Consider the following 22525-nt stretch of genomic DNA (forward strand, 5'->3'; position numbering starts at 1 on the left):
GGTTGTTTTAGCCAGCGGAAAATATTTTAATAAAAACTTTTTGGTCATTTGTTCTCAAGTAGTGATTGACCCTCGTGGTAATGAGTTCAACCATTTTTTAGCCTTATTCCTCAACAAAAAGGGAAACAACCGAAGGCGAATGACATCATCAGAAATGCCATTGATTTTAAAAGTGTCACAAAACTCTAAGAAATTTGCCAAGTGAGCGTTAGGATCCTCGTCCTGCAAACCATCAAACTAAACAAACTGTTGGATCATTTGAATGGTGTTAGGTTTCAATTCAAAATTATTTGCAGCAACAGTAGGCCTAACTATGCTCGATTCAGTTCCTGTTAAAGAAGGTTTAGCATAATCATACATAGTACGTGGAGCAGGATTCTGATTAGTAGTAATTGCAGGAGGTAGCAGATTTTCTTGGTTGTGGTTGAAGTATCGTCCTCTTGCTCTTCCTCTGTGTATCGTAAGCTTCGCCTTATTTCTCTTCGGTTTCTGTGAACTGTGCGATCAATCTCACTATCAAACAGTAATGGTCCCAACTGGTTTCTTCTAGTCATACACTATAAAAACCTACCAGGAACGAATAAAAGAAAAATTAGAAAAGAAAATAAAAATTTAAATTGCAAATAAAGTAGAATGGCTAAAGTAATAAAAATCGAGTTTTCCTAATATCCTAGTTCCCCGGCAACGGTGCCAAAAAAACTTGATACGTGATATTCGCGACAGGTTTTAAAAATTTATAATTAGTCATTCTTGAAACTAACTATTATCACGATGAAGGCAAGTGTACCTATCGAACAGTAGTATAGCTTTAGCAAGACCGAATTGTCAAACCCAAAGGAACCAAGGGTACTAGTAATTACTTTCTTTTTATTATCTAGCCTAAAAATTAAGGGATTTGTTTATCTAAACTAATTAACTAAACTAAGAGTGCACAGAGAGAAATTGCGGAAAAACTATTGGGAAAATTCAATTGATTAAGACAATACCCAAGGAAAAATCCACCTAGATTTCACTTGTTATTTGACTTTGAATTAGACGATTTATTCATTTGACTTGATCCGTAGAAATCCCTAAGTTATATTATTATCTCTCTCGAGACTAATAACGTCTAACCCTAGGTTGATTTAATTGAAATCTCTTTCTAATTAAAGCCCTAGTGTTGCATTAACTTGATCTATGGATCCCCTTATTAGTTTCACCCTAATCCGGCAAAATCTTATCACCCTATCTCTAGGCGTGCAATCAACTCCGCTTAATTACGACAAATTTACTCTTAAGCAGGTCTTTTCCTCCTCTGAATAAGAGCATTAACTTGAATTAATATCTTGGAATATTAAAATAAGAATTAAGAACACATAATTAAGAACAAGTCAAATATTTATCATACAATTCAGATAATAAGAACAAGATCTGCCTTAGGTTTCATTCCCCTTAGGTATTTAGGAGGTTTAGTTCATAACTATAAAAGAAAACATCTCAGAAGAATAATGAATACAAAACATAAAGAAAACCCAAAACCCCTGAATGGAAATTAAAAGGAGATCTTCAGTTTTGACGATGAATCCAGCTTCTGAGATGGACCAATCTGCTTCCCTTGAGTAATTCCTTGCTTCCTACTCCGCATGCGTGTTCTAAGTGCCTCATCCGGTGTTTAAATAGGCTTTAGAATGCCTAATAGCCCTCAAACAGTGGCATTTTCTGAATAAGGCTATACTTGGGCTCGGTAGGGACACGCTCGTGTGACACGTCCGTGTGCGATTACTCCAGCCCATGGTCAAGACTGTTGAATAGGCATGGGCGTGTAGTCTACCTGTGTAAGTCGTGATTCGATCCTGCCAAATGGACACGCCCATGTGAGGAAGTCCAAGCCGTGTTGATTTTCCATGTGGGTCTATTTTCTCCGTTTTTGGCCCGTTTCTCGCTCTTTGTACTCTCTTATACTCACCTAAGTATAAAACACATGAAATTAAATGATTAAGAGCATCGGATTCACCAAATCTAAGGAGAAACCATCCATAAATGTGCTAAGTATGGGATAAAAATATGTATAAATTACGGTTTATCAGTTCATAACTAGAATATAATATGATGATATAAAAGGATTGATGAGTTAAATTTTGTACTTATATATGATAAATCTACTTATGCTATGAATGAATTTACCTATATCATGTATAAATACACTAAGTCGTGAATTGATAATGTTGTTTAGGCTTATGTTAAGCATTTGGAATGGAATGGAAAGTAAGTATAAGTAAGTGGAATGGTTCATAATCTTATGAAAAGGTTGATGATTGCGTAATATGTCTTATAAAATCCTATTATGTTATGAATGAAAAATATATGTGATGTTGATGGACTTACTCATTTGTAAGCTGATGGTTATATAATTTTATAAATCTTATGGCATTGATATAGGTTTATATTTATCCTATAAAGTTTATTATTGAAATGGATTATTATGTTTAAAGTTTATACGAGCTTAATAAGCATTCATTGCTTACGTAATTATTTTCCTTTACTTTATAGATTATTAGCAGCTCAATCGGTTGGAAGTTCATCGGAGATCTATCACACTATCTAGAGGACAAATCCGTAGTTTTTGAGTAATTTGGTTACTGTTTATAATGGTGTGTATAGGACAATTTGTAATGGTATTATAGTGCATGTGTTAATGATGTTTTGGTATGTGTAAGCTTTGGAAAGCTACATTGGTTTGGTACACCTTGATACCTTACCAAGTTATGTGATGTTGATTACTTTAAAGTACTTGTTGACATGATTCCCTTGGCATATTGATGATAGTTTGAAAATGATTCGAAAGTGATTTGGTAAGTATACGTTATGTAAGTTAACTATGTTGGTATATTTGATGCCTTGTTATTTGTCATTGTGACTATATCATGTTGTGTGTTTTGTAATGGAATAGTAATGGTCATATTTGTGGTATGATTTGTTAGAAGTTGAATTAGGTTTGATGATGGAAATGTGATCAAATAAATGCATGTTTAGGTAAGTTTAAATGTTGGCATTTGAGGTGCCTTGATTGGCATATTGGTTGATTGATTTGGGACCATTAAATTGGTCATTATATGTATGTTTTGGTAAGGTTATGATGCTTTGATAATGTGCACTAAAGGTCTTTTGTAATGGCCTAAATTTAAAGTTATCGGAACAGTGGTTTCGTAACCACAAATCCGATTTAAAGAGAAATTATTTTAAAAAATTATTGCATGAATATTAATATAATATGAAAATCGCATGAAAATATCGATAGAAAAATTTTACCGATTTAGTGGTTAGTTAGAAAAAGAAATTATTGAAGAAATTGAGTAAAAACAAGGTATCGAGATCTCAATCTCATAAAACCGAGTTAAAAATATTTTTATAAATATTTATGAAATGTTAGTGATGTGGTATTAAAATTTTGTCAGGAAGTTTTAATGTTTGGGTAGTCAATTAAATGAAAAGGACTAAATTGAAAAAGGTGTAAAGTTGCTAGAATGATTAAATAGCTTAAGTGTCTAATGAGAAAGGATATAAAAGGCAATTAGACTCAAAATTTATTTGGGCTGGACGGCAAGGGCATGAAATCAACAGGAAAATTGATGATTTAAAGGCAAAATTGGAATATTGCATAATTAACTAAATAAAGATAGGACTAAATAGGAAATATCTAGATTTCTCTTCATTTTTCTTCATTATCATCAGCAAAAATGACATAGGAGGGGTTCTTTAAGCTGGTATTCTATAATTTTCGCACCAACTGAGTTAATCCTTGTCTATTTCTTGTAATTTTTGTGTTTCTAAGACTTTTACAACTAGGTTCTACTATTAAATTCATTAGTTTTGGATTTCATGGATGACATTTAAAGTCTCCATGGTTGAGTTCTGTAAGTTTATGATGAAATAGCATGAAATTGAAGCTTTAATCTGCTTATCAGATAATTTTATTAGGTAATTTCAATAGAAATTGATTTTTAGGACCTAATTGTGAAAATGTTTGGAATTAAAGTCTAGTGCTGAAATTCTGATTTCCAAAGGTTATAAAGTAGTTTAAAGTGATAGAATAAAGTGTTAATTGAGAAAAATCAGCTCAATTGAGAGGCTAATTGAGTAGGGATGAAATTATTATTTATTAAAAGCTTAGGGGAAAAATGGTAATAAATATCTTACACTAAAACAATTTTGGACAACAGCAATAGGCTAACTTTGAAAAATCACCATAAATTGTATAAATCGAACTAGAAGATGAAAAACATATGGAATTAAATCTTATTGAGTCTAGTTTCTCATAGAAAAACGGTGTAAGCAATGAAATTGTAAATCATGAGATATAATAAATTTTGTGAGACAAGGTCAGAATGAATTTGAGTTCCCTGTTCTGACTTTGAAAAATCATAAAAAATTGAATAAAAATAATTAGGGGCTTAAATTTATATGTTTAGAATTTTGAATGAGTCTATTTTCAAGAAAAACAAAATGGAACATCATCTGAATCCTGTATAAAGAGATAATTAATTTTTAGTGAAGAAGGGTCAGAACTGTCAGATAGTAGAATAGGGGTGACTTTAAAGAATAAACTGTACTTATTGGCTAAACGAAAAATTATGAAATTTTTATGATAAGAACATATGTGAGTCTAGTTTTAGAGAAAATTAGCGGATCCTAATTTAGAGTTCTGTAGCTCAAGATAAGAATAATTTAGTGACTATGACTCAAGTAGACAACTTTGAATAAACTATAAATAATAGTGGAATTATAGAGAATGTTGCATATGAACATGAAATGTATTAAATTGATAATTAAATTTATTTATTTAGATCCAGAAAATTCAAATATGAAGCTAGATTGAGGAAAGGAAAAAGTTTGAGATTAGTAGATTTTTGTATATGAACAAGTATCGAGGTAAGTTCGTGTAACTTGAATTATATTCTTAAATGCTTGAAATGTATGTTATTGATGTGAATATGATTTGAATATCCATCGTATAAAAATTGATGAAACATTGATATATTTGATAAAAAGGGGAAGAAATCCCGGTTGAATGAAAGGAAAATTCGATGGATCTCTGAAAAGGAATTAACGGTAAAAGGATCTAACCCGGACGGGTGATCCTATCCTAATATAGCCCTCTCGAAGAATATGTGTAAAATGGATTTAGCCCAGACGGGTAATCCGAATTAGGGTCTGAATTTAGCCTGGACTAGTAATTCAGATCCAAGCTCATTAGAGTAATTGTCGTTGCAGGGGATTTAGCCTGGACTGGTAATCCCGACAATACTCTATGAGTTTATATTACAGGGGATTTAGCCTGGACTAGTAATCCCGCTGTAAGGATGAGGTTCACGGGAGTGTGATCTTTGAAATGGAAATGTGCACACATGAATATGAATTGACGGGCCTGGAATTGTACACTAAAAATGTACCCCTAAAAATCCATCGAAATTCCGAGAAATTCAACGGGATAAATATGGAAAAATAACAAGGGAATGGAAATCATGGTATTAATGAGCTCATCAATCATGGTTATATTATTGATACATGGAAATTATTGGACTAACTTGAATGTTGAGTTTGTGCATGTTAGGGTAATAATGCATTGAATAGATATATGAATGTTTATTACATTGTATTGAAAATATTAGGTAAGTATAATTCTTGATACATGAGCTTACTAAGCACAAAGTCTTACCCTGTTTTCTTTTTCCCTGTTTTGTAATGTTAAGAGCTCAGAGGTCAGATTCAGTCGGAGACACATCACACTATCAACTTCAAGATTTCGGTATATAAAGAAACTTTATTTTGAAAATCAATGGCATGTATAAGCTAATAAAGTAAATGTTAATGTGAAATGAATGTAAGGTCAGCCATTGGTATGGCTAACAAATCTTGGTTTTGGTATGTGATGAAGTTATCTTATAAAAATGCATGAATCTATCTTGAAAATATGTTGAATTGGATTGGTTGATGTGGATTGGTCTCGATTTAAAATTACAGGGAAGGTTAGATATCTATAAAGGGCTTATATTGAGTTAAAAAAAATTAATTCATAAACTCCGGTAATGCCTTGTACCCTATTCCGGAAACGAATACGGGTAGGGGGTGTTACATCTTTAGGTGGATGCATGAGTTGATGTTGGAAATGACTTGATTTTGGGCAAATTCATGTCCATGCAGCCTGAGACATGGGCGTGTGACTCAGCCGTGTGTGACACATGGCCTGGCAACACGGCCGCGTGTCTCCTGTAGGTTTTATTGCATGCAAGTTAGACGGTTGCACAGCCTAACACATGACTTGGCACATGAGCATGTGGGGCTATTTCAAATGTTACACAGCCTGAGATACGGGCATGTGACCCCTGTTTTGTAAATTTTGGCTAAACTTTCCAAATTGTTTTCAATTTAATCCCGAATCGTTTTAAAGGTAATTTTAAGGCCTCGAGGGCTCAATTAAGGGACAATATGTACGTGAATGATTGTTTTATAATGTGTTTATGATCAGGTATGAAATGTATGTTTAAATGTTCTTTTTGTACGGTAATGCTCCATAACCCTATTCCGGTGACAAATACGGGTTAGGGGTGTTACAATAAACTTAAGATCGGATGGCGTGCGGTAGCTCAGGTTGGATTCTCTGTAATAAAAACATTTTAAAAAGGACTTAATCTTTAATATGGACTTTTCCCAACTTTTTGGACTGTAAACTATTTTGGACGGTATTTTTCGTTATTTATTTGTTTTTTTCGGATTTAGTAATTAATATCTTTAATTTACAAAATTATATGTTTTATAAACTGAGTCACGGTTTTCAAATTTTAATAACTTAGAAACTTTCGTTGCAAAATGAAGTAATCACGGAAGTGTTTTTCTATAAAAAAATAAATAGTTTTTAATGAGTATTTTCCCTAAAATTGGAAAGCAATATGCCAAAATTGATGTTGTCAAAACTCACGATTTCGAATTCAATTTCAGGGTTAAAAATTCCTTAAGATTCGAATATAACGTCTAGGCTGAGTTTGGAGTGTTTCAACATTTAGGAGTAGAGCTTAAAGGTGTAAACTTGGTTAAATGATTGAAACATGTTCCTAAATTTTCTGTATATATGGTTTAAATGGTATGAAATACTATAAATGCTGACCTTGGTGAATTTAGGTATGTATAAGTTTGGAATGAATTGCACTAAATGGTTAGCTTATTGGTGATGATGCATTAGTATAATATTGAATAAGGCATTGAAGTGCATGAACTAATGCTAGGGAATGACATATATTGGCTGAATATGATTTGCTTGTGTTTGGTAGTTGCATTGAAAAGTTGCAGGTTGATTTTCATTTAGAAATTGCAAAAATAGTATGTGACATCACGACGACAAATGAGTGCTGTCATGACGAGATCAAGGCTCCAGGCCACGGTGCGATGTCAAACTTGGTCGCCATGACAAGGCTAAAACAGCATGTTACATAGCGACGAGGAACCCCCTATGTCGGGATGTCAAGTTGCAGTTTTGTCAACATTACAATTTAGTCCTAATTTGACTTCGGGTTAGCATTAGAGCTTTTGTAAGCTCGTATAAGACTTAAGGATGATTTTATGTCATATCGTGTGTTTATATTATTTGTATTTTCATGTTACTTGGTATTAATTTAATATGATTTGACCGTAGTTGCTCCTACAAAGAGTGTAACACCTTGTATCTCGAATTCAGCGATTGGGTTAGATATAGAATGTTGTACATAATCATATGTTTGTTCGATGATTTTAAATTTGAATAATCATTTCTATTTGATAAACTTTCAAACAAGATGTTTTAAGTTGAAATAATCAAAAAAAATTCAAGATTTATTATTTGTACATGTTCTGGTAGTGTATCCATCCTTATCGAACGTTATGTCACGTGAAGGATGCTCATGGAAAAATGAAATCATAAAAAATGCCATGGCATGTAACAGAGTCTTTTAGCTCCTCGTGACGGCTACCCTTTCTAGATTTTACCCCTTTGGATTCTTTAACAAGATCTACTAATTGGTTTGAAGGCATAGGAAGAACGAGCCGAAATACGGATCAAACTGCATTAGTTAATGCGGTGTTTGCATTTGGCATAAGTTCATTATTTTGACAGCTTTTATTCGATGAAGGAAAAAAACAAACAGTGGAATTTGACGAGGACAATGAGAAAGTTCATAGAAATCCTTTTTCTTGGAAACTCTTGATACAGTCATCAAACATTTCAGGAACCGATTTGAATGCTGGGAAGCCCAACTTTTGTATCTTGCTTGTTTCCATGATATGCGCACAGTTGTCTCCTTCTTGACTGCTACACCTTCAATATAGATTAATTCAACTGTTAGTTCCTTAAGCATTTCATTTGAAATTGTTTTGCAATGATTAATTCTTGAGAAAAAGGTATAATAAAAGTAACCCTAGATTAATGTTTCACTCACTTGTTTTCAAAAGGATAGGAAGGATACTTGGCCTTCAGCATCTCAATAATCTGTGTCCAATGAGCTACTGAGCTAGAGCATACCAACCTGCCTGAGGCTTTGCATTCCTCCATAGCTAAAATGTGAGCAGCAACCACATCATCTATGTGCACAAAACCTACTGTGGTGTTCGGGTATTCTCCTCTCAAACCTGGTAAAGAAGTTAATGAGAAAACATTTTTTTTAACAAATGAAAACGAGGCATGTCACTTAGGAAAACAAAACAGGGATTCACCTCCCTAGATGCTTATAGCCTTTTTGTACTGGTGTAAGTATATTCTAATCCCTGATTTAAATAAATTTTATAGCACCTTCTTTTCCTTTGCTTTTCCAATCATGTGCTCCTCGTTTGCAGCAAGTTGTTATTTTAATTGCCAATAAGATCATTGTTGTAATGTTCACCCTATACATTTGAAAATAAATATCATACACAGAAGCTATCGTTATCTCCTTTAGTGCGTTCGTGTATATTTTCTTTTTATAACGAGGCATTCGCATTTTAACATTATAACACTAAGGACTCAATTAAAGTTTAATTAATTCAAAAAAAGTTGTTAAATTAATTCTTGAAGTGCGAATTTAAGTATTCGTTGATATGCTTTTATCTTACAAATTTTAAGTTTTAAACCCTCGTATAAAAATATTATGCATTTGAGTTCACTCAAAATCACAATATCTAAGAGCTTACAATAAAATTCGAAATCACAATATTTAAGAGCTTACAATAAAATCGAAGCTAGTTAGAAGTGTTCATAGATTAAACTAGATCAAGTTGTGTCAAGCCCATGTATGATATTAATGCTATGTATGATTATCTAAGTTGAACCTAAATGAAATATGTCTAAATTTTATACAGGATTTTATTTAATTTATAAACAACTAATGCAAGCATGTTTAAACTCGTTCGTTTTGTTTTTTTTATTTAAATATTATTTTTATTTAATAGTTAGTATCTTCATTGTTTTTTGTATTAAATTTATAAATATTAATATCTTCACATGATTTTTAATATTTAATTTAAATATGATATAACTTGCATAATATTGAAGCTCAACGAGCCTTTACATAAGAAGAGATAACGTAAAGCTAAAGTAACAATTCATGTGTTAATGAAGTGACCATTGCTGTGAATGGTGTTCGGGAGTTTCTATCATCAGGAGGTTTTCACCGTCTCTGTGGATAACCTAAGCAACAGAGTCCCTAAGTCCGACGTTGGAAATGTTTTTAGTGCTGTGGGAAAGTCATTAATATTTATTGGGTGTATCAGAACAGCAAGAGAAACTCCTCAGTGCAATGTTTAGCTTTGTCAGGTTAGGAAGAAAAGAGGAAATGGATGCCGCCATTGTGAAAGGGAATATCATGCTCTTAGATGGCTTTAGGAGGATCAAGGTCCAACGCAAGGTGTCAGAGACAGGTGAGGGCTTCAACTAGACTGGGAAGGCAGGATTTCAACATAAGAGTTTCCACTCCTTAAACACGTAGAGTGTCAGAGATCACCAATCGTACAAAGAGGTTCTTTTGAGAAGGCCTCAAACCAAGAGCAACCATACGAGATCTGTCTTTTTGGGTGAGCGCCCTAGAGCTGGGCCTCATTGCAAGAACTAGTTTGAGGTTCATATCCCTCAAAAGGAAATGGATTCGTTAGAGATCTATATTGGGTGCATCAAGAGCAAAATGGATGTCAGACTCACTCTTCGTAACCGTGATATTCTAGAAGTTAATTGTGCAGTGAAACACCGAAGGAAGCATTTTCATAGGGATATTGTGGAATTGAGCAATGGGAAAAAGGCATATGAGCTCCGAAATTCATAGTTTAAAGTCTCTGATTCGAGGGTGAGGGGATGGGGAATAAACGATTTCCTAGGAGGCGGGGTTACCTAGGAATTGAATAGAGCCCTTGTTAGATTTAAGGTTCTTAAAGAGGAGGACATTGCTGTTTCTTGAGCCTGAAAGGAAGCGTTCAATTAGGTGTGTTACTTCCATCTATCTATGTCTGCCTTCAATTTGATTTCATAAAAGATGAGCAGTCAAGAAGCTGTTTGCTAACTGGAAAATGGGGATGATTTTCATTCAAAGTACACTAAATGGATGAAACGGGCAAAAGCTATAATTAATGAAAGTAGCGATTACTGAATGTTATACCTAGCGTAAACCGAATCCGATGACAACCATTTTTGCTCTTGAAAATCATAGTAATGAACTCGAAGTTAAGCAACAACATGGTCCTAGGAATCCTAACATTATGAATAAAATCAAGGAGGGATGTATCAAATTATGGAGTTTGTATAGGAAAGAGGTTCTTGACTGCTTAAAAGTCACGCTTGAGATGGTTCCTCAAAAGTGACAAAAACACCTATTTCTTTCACTTGGCTGCCTCGGAGAGGGGAAGAGTTAAACAGAATCGAGCAAATCACTGTTGGCAATGAGATCTTGTGTCATTGTTCGGAGATTAGAAAGGCTATGAAGATCCATTTCGGTTCCGTTTATGAGAGGCGATATTGTTGATTTGGAACCCTTCCCACACAATATCTTTGGCTCCCTCTCAGCTGTCATAAGAATTCTTCAGCAATTTGGTAGCATGTTGTTGACAAATTAAAGGTAGATTAGCTAACTGGAAAGGGAAGTTTCTGTCCTCTGAAAGGAGGATTACCTTGATCTAATCGATTTTATCAAGCATTCTGATTTATTTTATATTGGCAATGGTCTCCACCACTGTCTAGCTATGTTAAATTCAACACTGACGGGTCTATGTTGAGAGCTATGGTCCAACCAGGATAAGGGGATTTTGTAAGACTCAAGTGGGGCCTCATTAACCAAATATAGTAAATATTGATCATAAATATGAACAGTGGTGAGAGTCAAAATTCCAAAATAAAAACCATTCATGCATGCATTTAAACCTGACCTTTAACTATAGCCAGTATCAAGAGCAGAGTACTGGTTGGGTGTGGAGCAAGCAAGGGGCCAACCACGAATGATGGGTTGACTACCACCAGATCCATCCCTGTTTCTTTTGCCACTCTCCACGCTTCTTTTTCCGCTACAGTCTTTGCATATGCGTAAAAGAGCTGCAGCGAAGCAAAGGTTTTAATTTTAATAACAAGAGAATGCAACAAAAAAAGATTAATAATCACAATTGAATCTTTTGCATCTCACTACATTGTAACTCTTGCAATACTCTGTATCACTCCAATGTGACTCGTCAAGGGAAGTAATTTGCTGCTTCTTGACATCGAAACGGTAACGTATAGAAGAGCATGATGAGGTGAGCACCACCCTTTTCACACTGCTGGCTTTTGAGCATGATCTCAGCACATTCAACGTACCCTTTATGCATGGATCAATTAGAGTTGCCTACAGCATTTCATGGTAATGTATTTCTGACATTAGATATAAGCATTTCCGACTCATTTTTAACTAAATAAATGCGGAAACAATTATATGAAACCGCAATGTTTTTTAAACCCGACAGAAGATTGAATTGATTAGGTTATTAATTTGTCAGTTCAATTAATCCGATTAAAAAGGCCAATTCGATGATTTATGCTAGTTCTCGATCTAATCAATTCAAAAGTACCTCTCAAATTGATACCCTAATCAGTTTTAGGTTCAACCGGTTCGGTTGAAATAATATTGAGAAACAATGATATTTCCTAATTAACCATATATAATCTAATATATTCAACACTTAATTCGATAACAATTTAACGTAGTTGAAATTAAAGTCCTTAATCATATTAAGAGTTAACTTCACAAAATCTTCCCAAATTATGATCTAGATTTTAAATTTATTCTCAAACTTCAAAATATTCTAATTGAGTTTCCAAAATATGAGTATTGTATTAATCAAGTCTTTCCCTCACCCTCTCCATTAGTATGAGCTTTAAATGTTAGCTCAATTTTGTTTTGGAGCATATTTAAATTTTATTGCTCAAACTGCAAACACATGCATACCTAATGCATCAACTGCTTGGATCTAACATGTAAAAGAGAAATAGTCTTCCTAAATTTTAATGAAAATATTTGGCATTAATACTAGTTTTGATAATAAAAACAAAAGCTCGAATTTAAAAATTAAATAAACAAATTTTAAATAGTAAATTTTAAAATTTAAAACTAAAAAATAATAATATTAAGTTTTGAGTTAGTTATATTGATGTTGATTGTGTCTTAACCTAGTTGATATCATTGTTATTGTAACAACTAGAAAGATGTGGGTTCGAGTGGGTTTAAGAGCGGGTTTTTTTTCCCTCCAATTTAAAGATTGGAAGAGATTATGGATAGAAGTAAGATTTGTATAAGGGATAAATTTCAAAACTACACATGAACTTTGGTGCAATCATACACAACTTGTATTGTAGTTCAAATGTATAAATAAAAATTTAATTTTGATTCAATTGTACACATTTTAAAAATATATATATCAATTTATTTATATTAAATAAATATAATTATTTGAATATGCAATATACAAGCGTTAAATGATTCTACGCAGATAATTGTATTAATAATTTATAAAAATAGAATCAAATGAAATTTTAATATATAAAGTTTCACAAAATAAATATTTATCAAAATTCATGCATATATATTTTATCCATAATGTGAGTTTCAATTAGGCTTCCCACCCAGCAAGCAATTCCCAAAAGGATAGAGGAAAATAAATAAGAAAACTTGCTTGAATATTTTGATCGTAAGGAACGAGAACAGGAGATGCAGTGTGGAAAACACCAACGACGCCTTGGATAGCTTCGTCAAAGCTTCCATCCTCAGTTAAATCAGCTTTCATAATCTTCAACCTCTCCTTTGCTCCTGCCAATTCCATAAGAAAACCAACCTTTTCCGCATCCCCTGCTCATTCAATTCAATTGAATTCAATTAAAAGGAAAACAAGAAAATCAACCTCATACTTGATGGGGTTCACGCAAACAACAACCTGGGTCTCGCACTGTGGTACGCACAAAACAACCTTTCTCCAGCAACGACTTCACCAAATAAGCAGCAATGAATCCTGTTCCGCCTGTTACACAATATTCCGCCATATTTCTTCTTTCTTCTTCACTTGTTTCATTTCTTATTTCTACCATCACTAAATATATTGGTGGCTCAATTGTCATGTGCTTTGCATTTCTTTATATATTTATCATCATGTTTCTTTTGGAGTGGGGAAGGATATAAGCAGATGCTTCATTCATTCCGCAAGAGGGAAACAAAGACCCAGACAAATGTGCTTTAAATTCATTTTCCTTTATTTTATTTATTTTTGAAAATCCAAGGTTTTTATTTATTCAAGCTGGTTTCCATCAGGCTAATTAATTATTTTTAATTAAAATTTTATAAAATTTAAAGGTTATAGTTTGTGCTTTTCATATATTTGAAATTTATTCTCTATATTTTTATTTTAGGAATTTAATCCTTCTAATTTCTAAATTTAAAAGTTTGGTTCATCTATTAACACTATTAAAATTCTTTTATTAAAATTATTGGTGTGACATTTTAAAATAAAAAAAACTCACTTAGTATCATTGTAAGAAAAAATAACATTAACCTGAATTTAATAAAAATTTTAACAGCACTAACAATACTTAAAATTCACATTATCATTTTAATTAGAATACAATATTTAGACTAACTAATGAGATTATAAAAGTCGATGTACCAAATTATGTCAAAATTAAAATATATAGATTGAATGAAATATAAGAATCAAATTGAAATTTAACCAGCGTTCCATTATATATGTGTTTACGTAAAAGTTAATTGTATGTTCTGTTTTACTGGGTGTCAAGTTCTATTGTGAAATATGTATCACAAAATTTTCATCCTCTTGTCGTAACCTTTTCTTTTACCACTAGACGAATTTGTTTAAAACATGAATTTGCCAAAAGGTTTGTCATTTTAATATATTTTAAAATATTCTAAAATTATTAAAATATTAATTTTTTTGTGAAGATAAAATTTATTTCAACGATTACATATGAGGAAGAGATTAATACTTACAACATCGATCTTTAAAACAATATCAACTAATCATGCATTATCTCAAAATTGAATTAAAATAAGTTTAATTTTAATATTAAAAATAATTTCCCATAAGAAAAATAGTTTTCTATTTTAAATCAAATGAATTTTTTTTCTTACGCCAAAAATAGCTGGATGCATTTATGAAATTTTCCATTTTTTCTTTTTGGGTGTAAAAAGCTTAGCTGATCGCTGAAGAGACAAAACATGGTTATGTAAACAACTGTAGATGCTCGGGGGAGCTTGATCAATAATAGTCAAACTCAGCTCTTCAGCAGCTGGTAACTTAGAAACCCGATCTGCCACACCGTTCATATCCCTGGGAATATGAGAAATTTGAACTTACCATACACACCTCTTTAATTCAATTTACCAGCACCAGACCATTTGATTGGCATCAACCGGCTGTAATAAACTTGACAGCTATTTCACAGTCTGTTTATTCTCTTTTATCTTCATTATCTTCAACATTAAAAATTCTTTCATTGAATCTCATGTGATGACCTGATGGTCAAGAGTGTTCACCGTCCCAAATGTGGTCTAAGTTTAAGTCGTATTAATCGTATTTGTTGTTTGGGTTTTGTCATGTTATTGTAATTCAAAAAAAAAAAAACTCCCTCATCAACAGAATTAAAAATATCAAATCTGAACTTCCTCGGTATAACGCCCTTATTTTCTATTGTCGTCTCTTATTCTCAGCAATCATCCAGGGGCAATAACTGCTGTTCGCCACTTGGTCCTCCTTGCTTTGCAATGCATTCTTGTTGGCCTTCATATTTTGGTTCACCTCATGGACTAGCTTGGACATGTAAGATGTCTTCAAATGGCCAAACATGCCACACCAAAACATATGTTGGGCAAAGGTTCGTACTCGACCACCTGCGCTCGACCATCAATCTAAAATTTTGAAATTAGAGGGCATCCAAATCCACAAAAAATTGCCTTAACGTGCAAACTTCCCCCTTTAATACCTTCCTAAAAGTCTCCCCAATAGCCATTAGGATATCATTTGTACATCTCTACCAATAGCCCCAAAAGCCATATCCAAGCCATAACATTCTTTGGAAATGGAGATCTTGTTAAAAAAAGGAGACCAAGGTTGCACAGTTTGGTATTAACCATAGATCACCCATGATCCCTCTTTCAATACCTTCTTACCATCCTCCTATTTTGGAAACCATGCCATAAAGTAGTCATTCTTTAAGTACATCAATTAGAATCCATAAATCGACTTTCAAATATAATCATATTTTATCTCATAGTAATTATTATATCTTCATAAAAAGTTAATTACTATCAAATAGTAATTAAATAATTTATCATAAAAACAAATGACTCATGTCAATGTTTACTTTTCATTTATCATTTAATGCCAATGAAAGGATATTTACCCTTTATTAGGCTATGAATTCCACTATTATGGATTGATGTTGTATACTATAGAAGTCGTATACCCAAAGTATCAACTTTCGGTTCTTTATCTATTTGAATTCAAGCTTTCATTTACATCAAAGTATATAGTCACACATACATAGCCCATTAGGGGAGACCGTTCAATTGAATAGAATGAAAGAATTTTGAGTTAATCGAGTTGACGAATCATATTTTATCATCCTAACTAAATTTGAAATTTTCTCGAATTGAGTCTAGTGAGATGGAATTCGAATCAAATCGAATCGAATATATTTGTTTGAGTTAAATTTAAAAAAAATGACTTTGGATCTTTGTAACCACTGTCACCCACCGTAATCAAATATTCCCACCGTAATCAAATTTGTTATTAATTTTCATCCCCTCATAATTTATTTATTAATTTTTTATATATGGGTTAGCTTCTTTTCTTACTTAGTTGCTTCAATTATCTTCTGATTCTTATCACTATGTATTTTGAAATTAAAAATATATTAAATGTAAAGAAAAATGTGGTTTTTCAATAAAAGTTATTTTCAAGATAAAATGTAAAATTGATATTAATATAAAATTTTAACACGAATATTTTTGGCATCAATAATTCAAACAAAAATTTATAAAGATTCAATATGATTAAACAATTCGATAATATAAATAGTACAAGATGTGAAATTTAATTTAATAATATAAATATTAGATATAAATAAAATTATTACTATTTAGGTTTAGGATTTTTTGAATGATTTTGATTTTTATATGGGGTAAAGGGTGAGAAATAAAAGTTTAGGGGAGAAAATAAAAAGTTTTGGGGGTTTGGAGGAGTAAAATTTTGGGGGAGATATAAGTTTGGGGTAGACAGTGGATGGGATGGGAAGGGAGTGAAAATTGTGGGAAAAGTGGGAGGAATTAAAGGTTTTGGAGGGAAAGTGAAAAAGTTTAGGGGTTTGGTGTAAAAATGTAAAATATTATAATTTGGTATTTAGTTTATTTGAATTATTTGAATATGGAAATTCAACTCGATTCGAACTCAAAATTCGAAAAAAAAAATTTAAGTTGACTCAAATAACTTAATTTGTTTAACTCGAAATTTGAAATTTTTTGATTTTTTTTTAGTCGAATCAAGTTTTGCTCACTTTATAGTCCATTGTCCACTCAATATCAAGATATGTCACACTATGAACTTCACAAGTGAATAAATCCATAAACGAATCTAGGGTTTATTTTACTTGGGTCATATTCGATGTATTGTCAGTCCAGTCAGTCACATCTCTATCTTTATCTTCTGGAGTCATCCGTTCTAATACTCAAGAAAAGGTATTTCCCCAGTTGGACTTAACAGATGACATATTAGTTTTTCAATCAATTTGCTCAATTTCAATTAAACTAAGGACGTGTTTAGATTATCTACTAATATAAGTCGTCTTTTTGTATTATGTCCGACCACATCATACTACTTAATATTAGTTAAACATCAGATAATCAGTGAGCCAATATTCGCTTTCATTTTTCTTTATGTGTAGAAACCATTCAGGACAATATACAAAGATATTAATGAAACTAAGAGATATTTTATTAAACCAATTTGTTCAAAAAATACAAGCATATATATATAAAAATACTACACTAGGGCACTAAATTCCAACAGACTTGTCGAAACCAATTTTTTATTGAAAAAAAGGGGATCGACTTTTAAAACCAAATGTGGAGTCGTCACCAATCTTTTTGTTTAGGTGTGATTGGATTACCTAATAAAACATTTTGTTTCATTTAAAACAATTTTGGTCCATGTAAATTTAAAAATAGGTTCAGGAGCCGGTTACGTATGAGGAAAGGTTAACGCCCTCACTACGCCCAAAAACTGGTACCAGATTGATTAAGTGCTGTCCTTATGTCTAGGGTTTTTTAAAAAAAAAAATTGAAATATGGTTCCTCTTAAAACATTTGAGTGGTTTAAGCTGGTCGTCAAAACTTTCTCGTTTCAAAGGTATAAAGCATCACATCCAGCACGATAGGACATGATCCTTTATACTTTGAGAACACAATTGAGTTTTGACTTCCAAAAGCTCTTAGGTCAAAAATTACAAAAGGATGTCCAAATATTTAGCCCAATGAAAAATCGAAACCCAGCACGGTAGAGCACGATTTCTCGAATCTCTAAATACTGAAAATTGCATTATTTTAGGATTTTTAAAGAGATTTGTAAACTCAAAACATATTAATTTTACTTGAAATACAATGGAATAGTTGATTTTAAAGAGTTGGAAATTATACAGCGACATTTGTAAATCAAAGGAAAAAAATGGAAACAGGGGATAATATGCATGCATAAAATACGATACTTGATGAATGAAGATAATATAACTTATTTAACTAACCAAATCAAACAATTAAATATAACTAATCTAAGCAAAATGTAACCAACTTTCCAAGCATGTATGGAGAACAATTGATATAACAATAAAAACGAAAAAAATACAACGATGATATATAGCCTAATATAATACAATCGATACAAAATATACAAAACAAAATGAAAATTAAAAAAACCAATATGGTATAAAACAGATTTAACATAATGATGAACTGATGAACACATAATATATGAATTGATGAATTTAAAAACTAGAGATATGTATGTAATTATTAAAATAAGTGTTATAGAATGAAGATTTTTAAATCACATAATATATAATGTGTTAAAAAATTTATTAAAATACATACAATAAAGGAAATTTTGAATAATATATAAAATATGAAAGAATAGCAATAATACATAATAAAATATAATCTTAGGAAATACACATAATAGGTTTACAAAACATATATACATAAATAGATTTAGAAGTAATTATTTGTAAAAATATCATGAAATTAATAATGCATATAAGATTGAATTAATTTTATCATAAATTAAATATGTAACAATTTTTTTAAAAAAGTTATGTATGCAAAAAAACTATATGTATAAAATACATGGATTTAATGATGTATATAGATCAAATATATGTACCAAGTATATGTCTAATAATAATTAAAATAATACATAAAATATGTGGATTTTCCTTTAAATAACAAAAAATATATATTAAAATATATGAATAGATTCAAAAGAAGTTATATGTATGAAATAACATAAGATTAATAGTATACATGGAATAAAATTAACTTTATCATGAATTATATATATATACAATAATGTATGCCAAGATTTACATAAAATATTATACAAAATGTTAAAATGATATGATATAAAAATTTTGCAATAATGATTGTAAAAAAATACAATTATCGAAAGTAGGTCAAAATATAAAAATAAGTCAACAAGAAACAAAAAAAAATGAATGTGAAATGAATCTTAAAAATGATAGAAAACTTAATTAAAATAAAATTAAAACAAAAGGGATAATTTACAAATGAAATAAACTTTTGAAATTAAAATGAGGACCAATGCACAATGAGTACAAATGCACAGGGGTTAAAGCTGTAAATAATCCAGATCCCAAAACGCAGTGTTAAAACACGAACTAAATTAGTATTGAAATAAATTAAGAGGTCCAAACTAAAATAAAGGAAAACTGGATTTAGAAGAACATTTAATACGGAGGAACTTGGCGCGCAAATACCCCATCAACAAGGAAACGCGCGGATCTAAGTTACTTGGGTCGGGTCACGCGCGAGTCCTCTCCACCCTTTTGAACGGCGTCGTTTCACTTTGCAATCAAAATTAAAGAAAAAACTAAATGGCAATCTGCCATTTTCACAAACAGCAAATCAAATCCCTAATGTTAGGGCTTCAACTTTGAGACACCGCTGAACCACCATCAAACTTGGTGGCCGACCATGCACAGAAGAGACGCAATCAGAGGCCAGAGGTAAGTACTCTTTTTCCTTTATTCACTTCATGCAAAATATAAGAGAAAAGAAAAGAAGAAAAAAATATTAAAAAAAAACGAGATCTGAAAACTAAGAGAAAAAAAAAACTGAAAACTCGAATCACCTTTTGATTTTTTTTTTATGTTGCTCTTTTCTTTTTGTATTCAATATTTAGTAAATCCTCCTAAAATCAGTGTTTAGAATGGCTTTTTATAGCCAAATTACATCAAGAATATACAGGAAAAATAAATAAAAAATCTTTATTTTTTGTTGTATTGTTGTTATTTGCCGTTATTTGTGTGCTGGCAATCTGTTTTGCAGGTATGCACGGCGTGGAGAAGCTGTTCGTGGTGACGTGTCAACGCAGAGCATGAAACAACAACGCGCGTGGAAGTTGGCACGAGGGCAGCAGCGGCGCAAGGGGGAAAGGGAACCCTAGTGTTCTAAAATTATTAAACTTCGGGCCTGGGCTGTTTTTTTTTTTTGTTATTGGGCCATTTAATTTGTATTTTGGGCCTTGTTATTTTGAATTTTGGACTTGGGTATTATTAAGGACATTGGACTTTAATTTTGGTTTTTTTTTTAGTTTATTTTGTGTTTTGGTTTTTTGTATGGGCCCGGGCGAAATGGGCCTATTACAAGACTCTTTTTCTAGCTTCATTTCAGAGACCCTCATATTTAATGTCTAGGCAAAGTGTAACACTCCTATACCCAACTCGCTCGTCAGTTCCGAGCATAAGAATGTTACATTCATTGTCGAATCAATTTTAGAGAAATTCAGTTCAAATACTCTTCCTAATCAAATTAATAGGACAATTTACAATTAATATTAAATCTCTAATTTCATTCCAAGCTCTAATTGAGCTTTTGTTAGCTATTGCAACAGTTTTTAAGTCATTTAGGACTTATTTGCAAACTTTTAAAACTTATAGCAATTTCTTAGCATCATATTCATACACTATTTTTTCTCCTCCTCCCCCTTTATGTATGTGTGTATATGTGTCCCTTGCATTTGAGTATAGTTTGATTATGTACAACATTAATTAATATTTCTCTCATTTCATACATACTTTTATTAAAGTTGTCTATTTGAGTGGCAGTCACTAAATTATTTATATTTCAGTCTATGAAATTCAAAATTAAGATCTGCTTTTTATTTTTGAAACTAGACTTAATAAAGTTTTTACCATGAAAATTCCAAAATTTCTACTTAAACCCAAAAATACAATTTTTTTCTTCAAATCTTCCATTGTTCTGCATTTAATCAACTTTGACCCTTTTATACTAAAAATTAATTATCTAATAGTACAAGACTCGTATTTAGTTGTCAATTATTTTCCTAGAAAAGAGACTCACTAAAATTTTAGTCATATAAATTTCATATCCTAATTTTTCGCTTTTTTACAAATTACTATAATTTTTCAAAATTAGAACAAAAGAACCTGAAATCATTTTGAGAGTAACACCCTTAACTCGTATTCGTTGCCGGAATAGGGTTACGGAGTATTATCAGAACATTCAGAAATATTTACAAATAAATCATGCAAGTTACTATTCAAATTTCGAAATCATTCGCAACATCCCTTACATGGACCCTTGAAGTCCAATATGAGCATTAGAATCTAGTTGGGACTTAGTCGAAACCTCTAAGAATTTTTTGCGAATTTCCAAAAATTTACTAAGGTGCAGGGCTCACACGCCCATGTGGTCCAAGGGACATGCCCATGTGACCTTGGGACACGCCCGTGTGCTAGGCCGTGTGTTTAATTAAATCATTTCAAAATTAGGTACAGGTTTCACACGGCCAAGACACACACTCGTGTTCTAGGCCGTTCAACACACACAGCTGAAACACAAGCCCGTGTAATCAATTCTGAGCATTCTATTTCTCAAAATTAAGGTGTAAGGGACACACGGCCTAACTACACACCGATGTACCCAGCCGTGTGTCACACACGGTCTAGACACACGCCCGTGTGGACAAAATAAATCAATTTCCTAGCCTCATTTGTCACCCAAATTTACCATTTTCCTGCACTATAACATACCAAACACATTCCAACCATTTCAAGCATTCAAATTTAGCAATTTCCATCAATCTATATGGCATATCATTGCATGCATACATGTTTACAATCTTACCTTGGTTCAATCCATGTGTTAGACATGATTTGATCAACTAATTAACATATATATATATATATATAGCTACCATAGCATAACATTACAAGTATATCAAAACATGCCATTACTAGCCATTCCAATTGCTAAATTACAAACCACATTTTTAAGCCATCAATGGCCAAGTTAGCCTATACATGCCATTATACCAAAATAATTTTACTATATGTACCCAAAATAGCTAATAGATAGTGTGATGATACTCTAATGATCTCCAGCCTTCACAAGCTTCCGAGCACTATAAAACAGGGGAAAATAAAACAGAGTAAGCATTACATGCTTAGTAAGTTCTTATAATGGAAACTAAACTTACCAATCCAGTTTATTAAATCTAAGCATATGATATCATGTTTTCCATCCATTTGGCAAAATTTCCCAAACACAGGCATCCAATCAAGCATGTTAGTCACAAACTTTACATATACATCAAGTAAGGATAGGTGAGCTCATCATGCAATATTCTTTCAAGACATTATCATTTCATCTCATAATTCACATACCATGTCAAGAGTTTTATGTCCGTTGAATCATTGAAATTTTGATGGATACTCAAGTGG

At 32.0% G+C, this 22525-nt stretch overlaps 1 protein-coding gene across 1 annotated transcript; it reads right to left on the bottom strand.

Moving 5' to 3' along the window:
* Positions 1 to 8062: 8062 nt before the first annotated feature.
* Positions 8063 to 13733, bottom strand: LOC108479036 (tetraketide alpha-pyrone reductase 2-like). Its single transcript, XM_017781468.2, has 6 exons — positions 13420 to 13733; positions 13162 to 13334; positions 11643 to 11837; positions 11389 to 11551; positions 8445 to 8634; positions 8063 to 8323 (listed from the first exon to the last, which is right to left on the bottom strand). Exons 1-6 carry the CDS (start codon positions 13598 to 13600, stop codon positions 8182 to 8184), a joined length of 1044 nt encoding a protein of 347 aa, XP_017636957.2. The 5' UTR covers positions 13601 to 13733; the 3' UTR covers positions 8063 to 8181.
* Positions 13734 to 22525: the final 8792 nt, after the last annotated feature.

The sequence above is a fragment of the Gossypium arboreum genome, chromosome 12, assembly GCF_025698485.1.
Source record: "Gossypium arboreum isolate Shixiya-1 chromosome 12, ASM2569848v2, whole genome shotgun sequence".
Lineage (NCBI taxonomy): Eukaryota > Viridiplantae > Streptophyta > Magnoliopsida > Malvales > Malvaceae > Gossypium > Gossypium arboreum.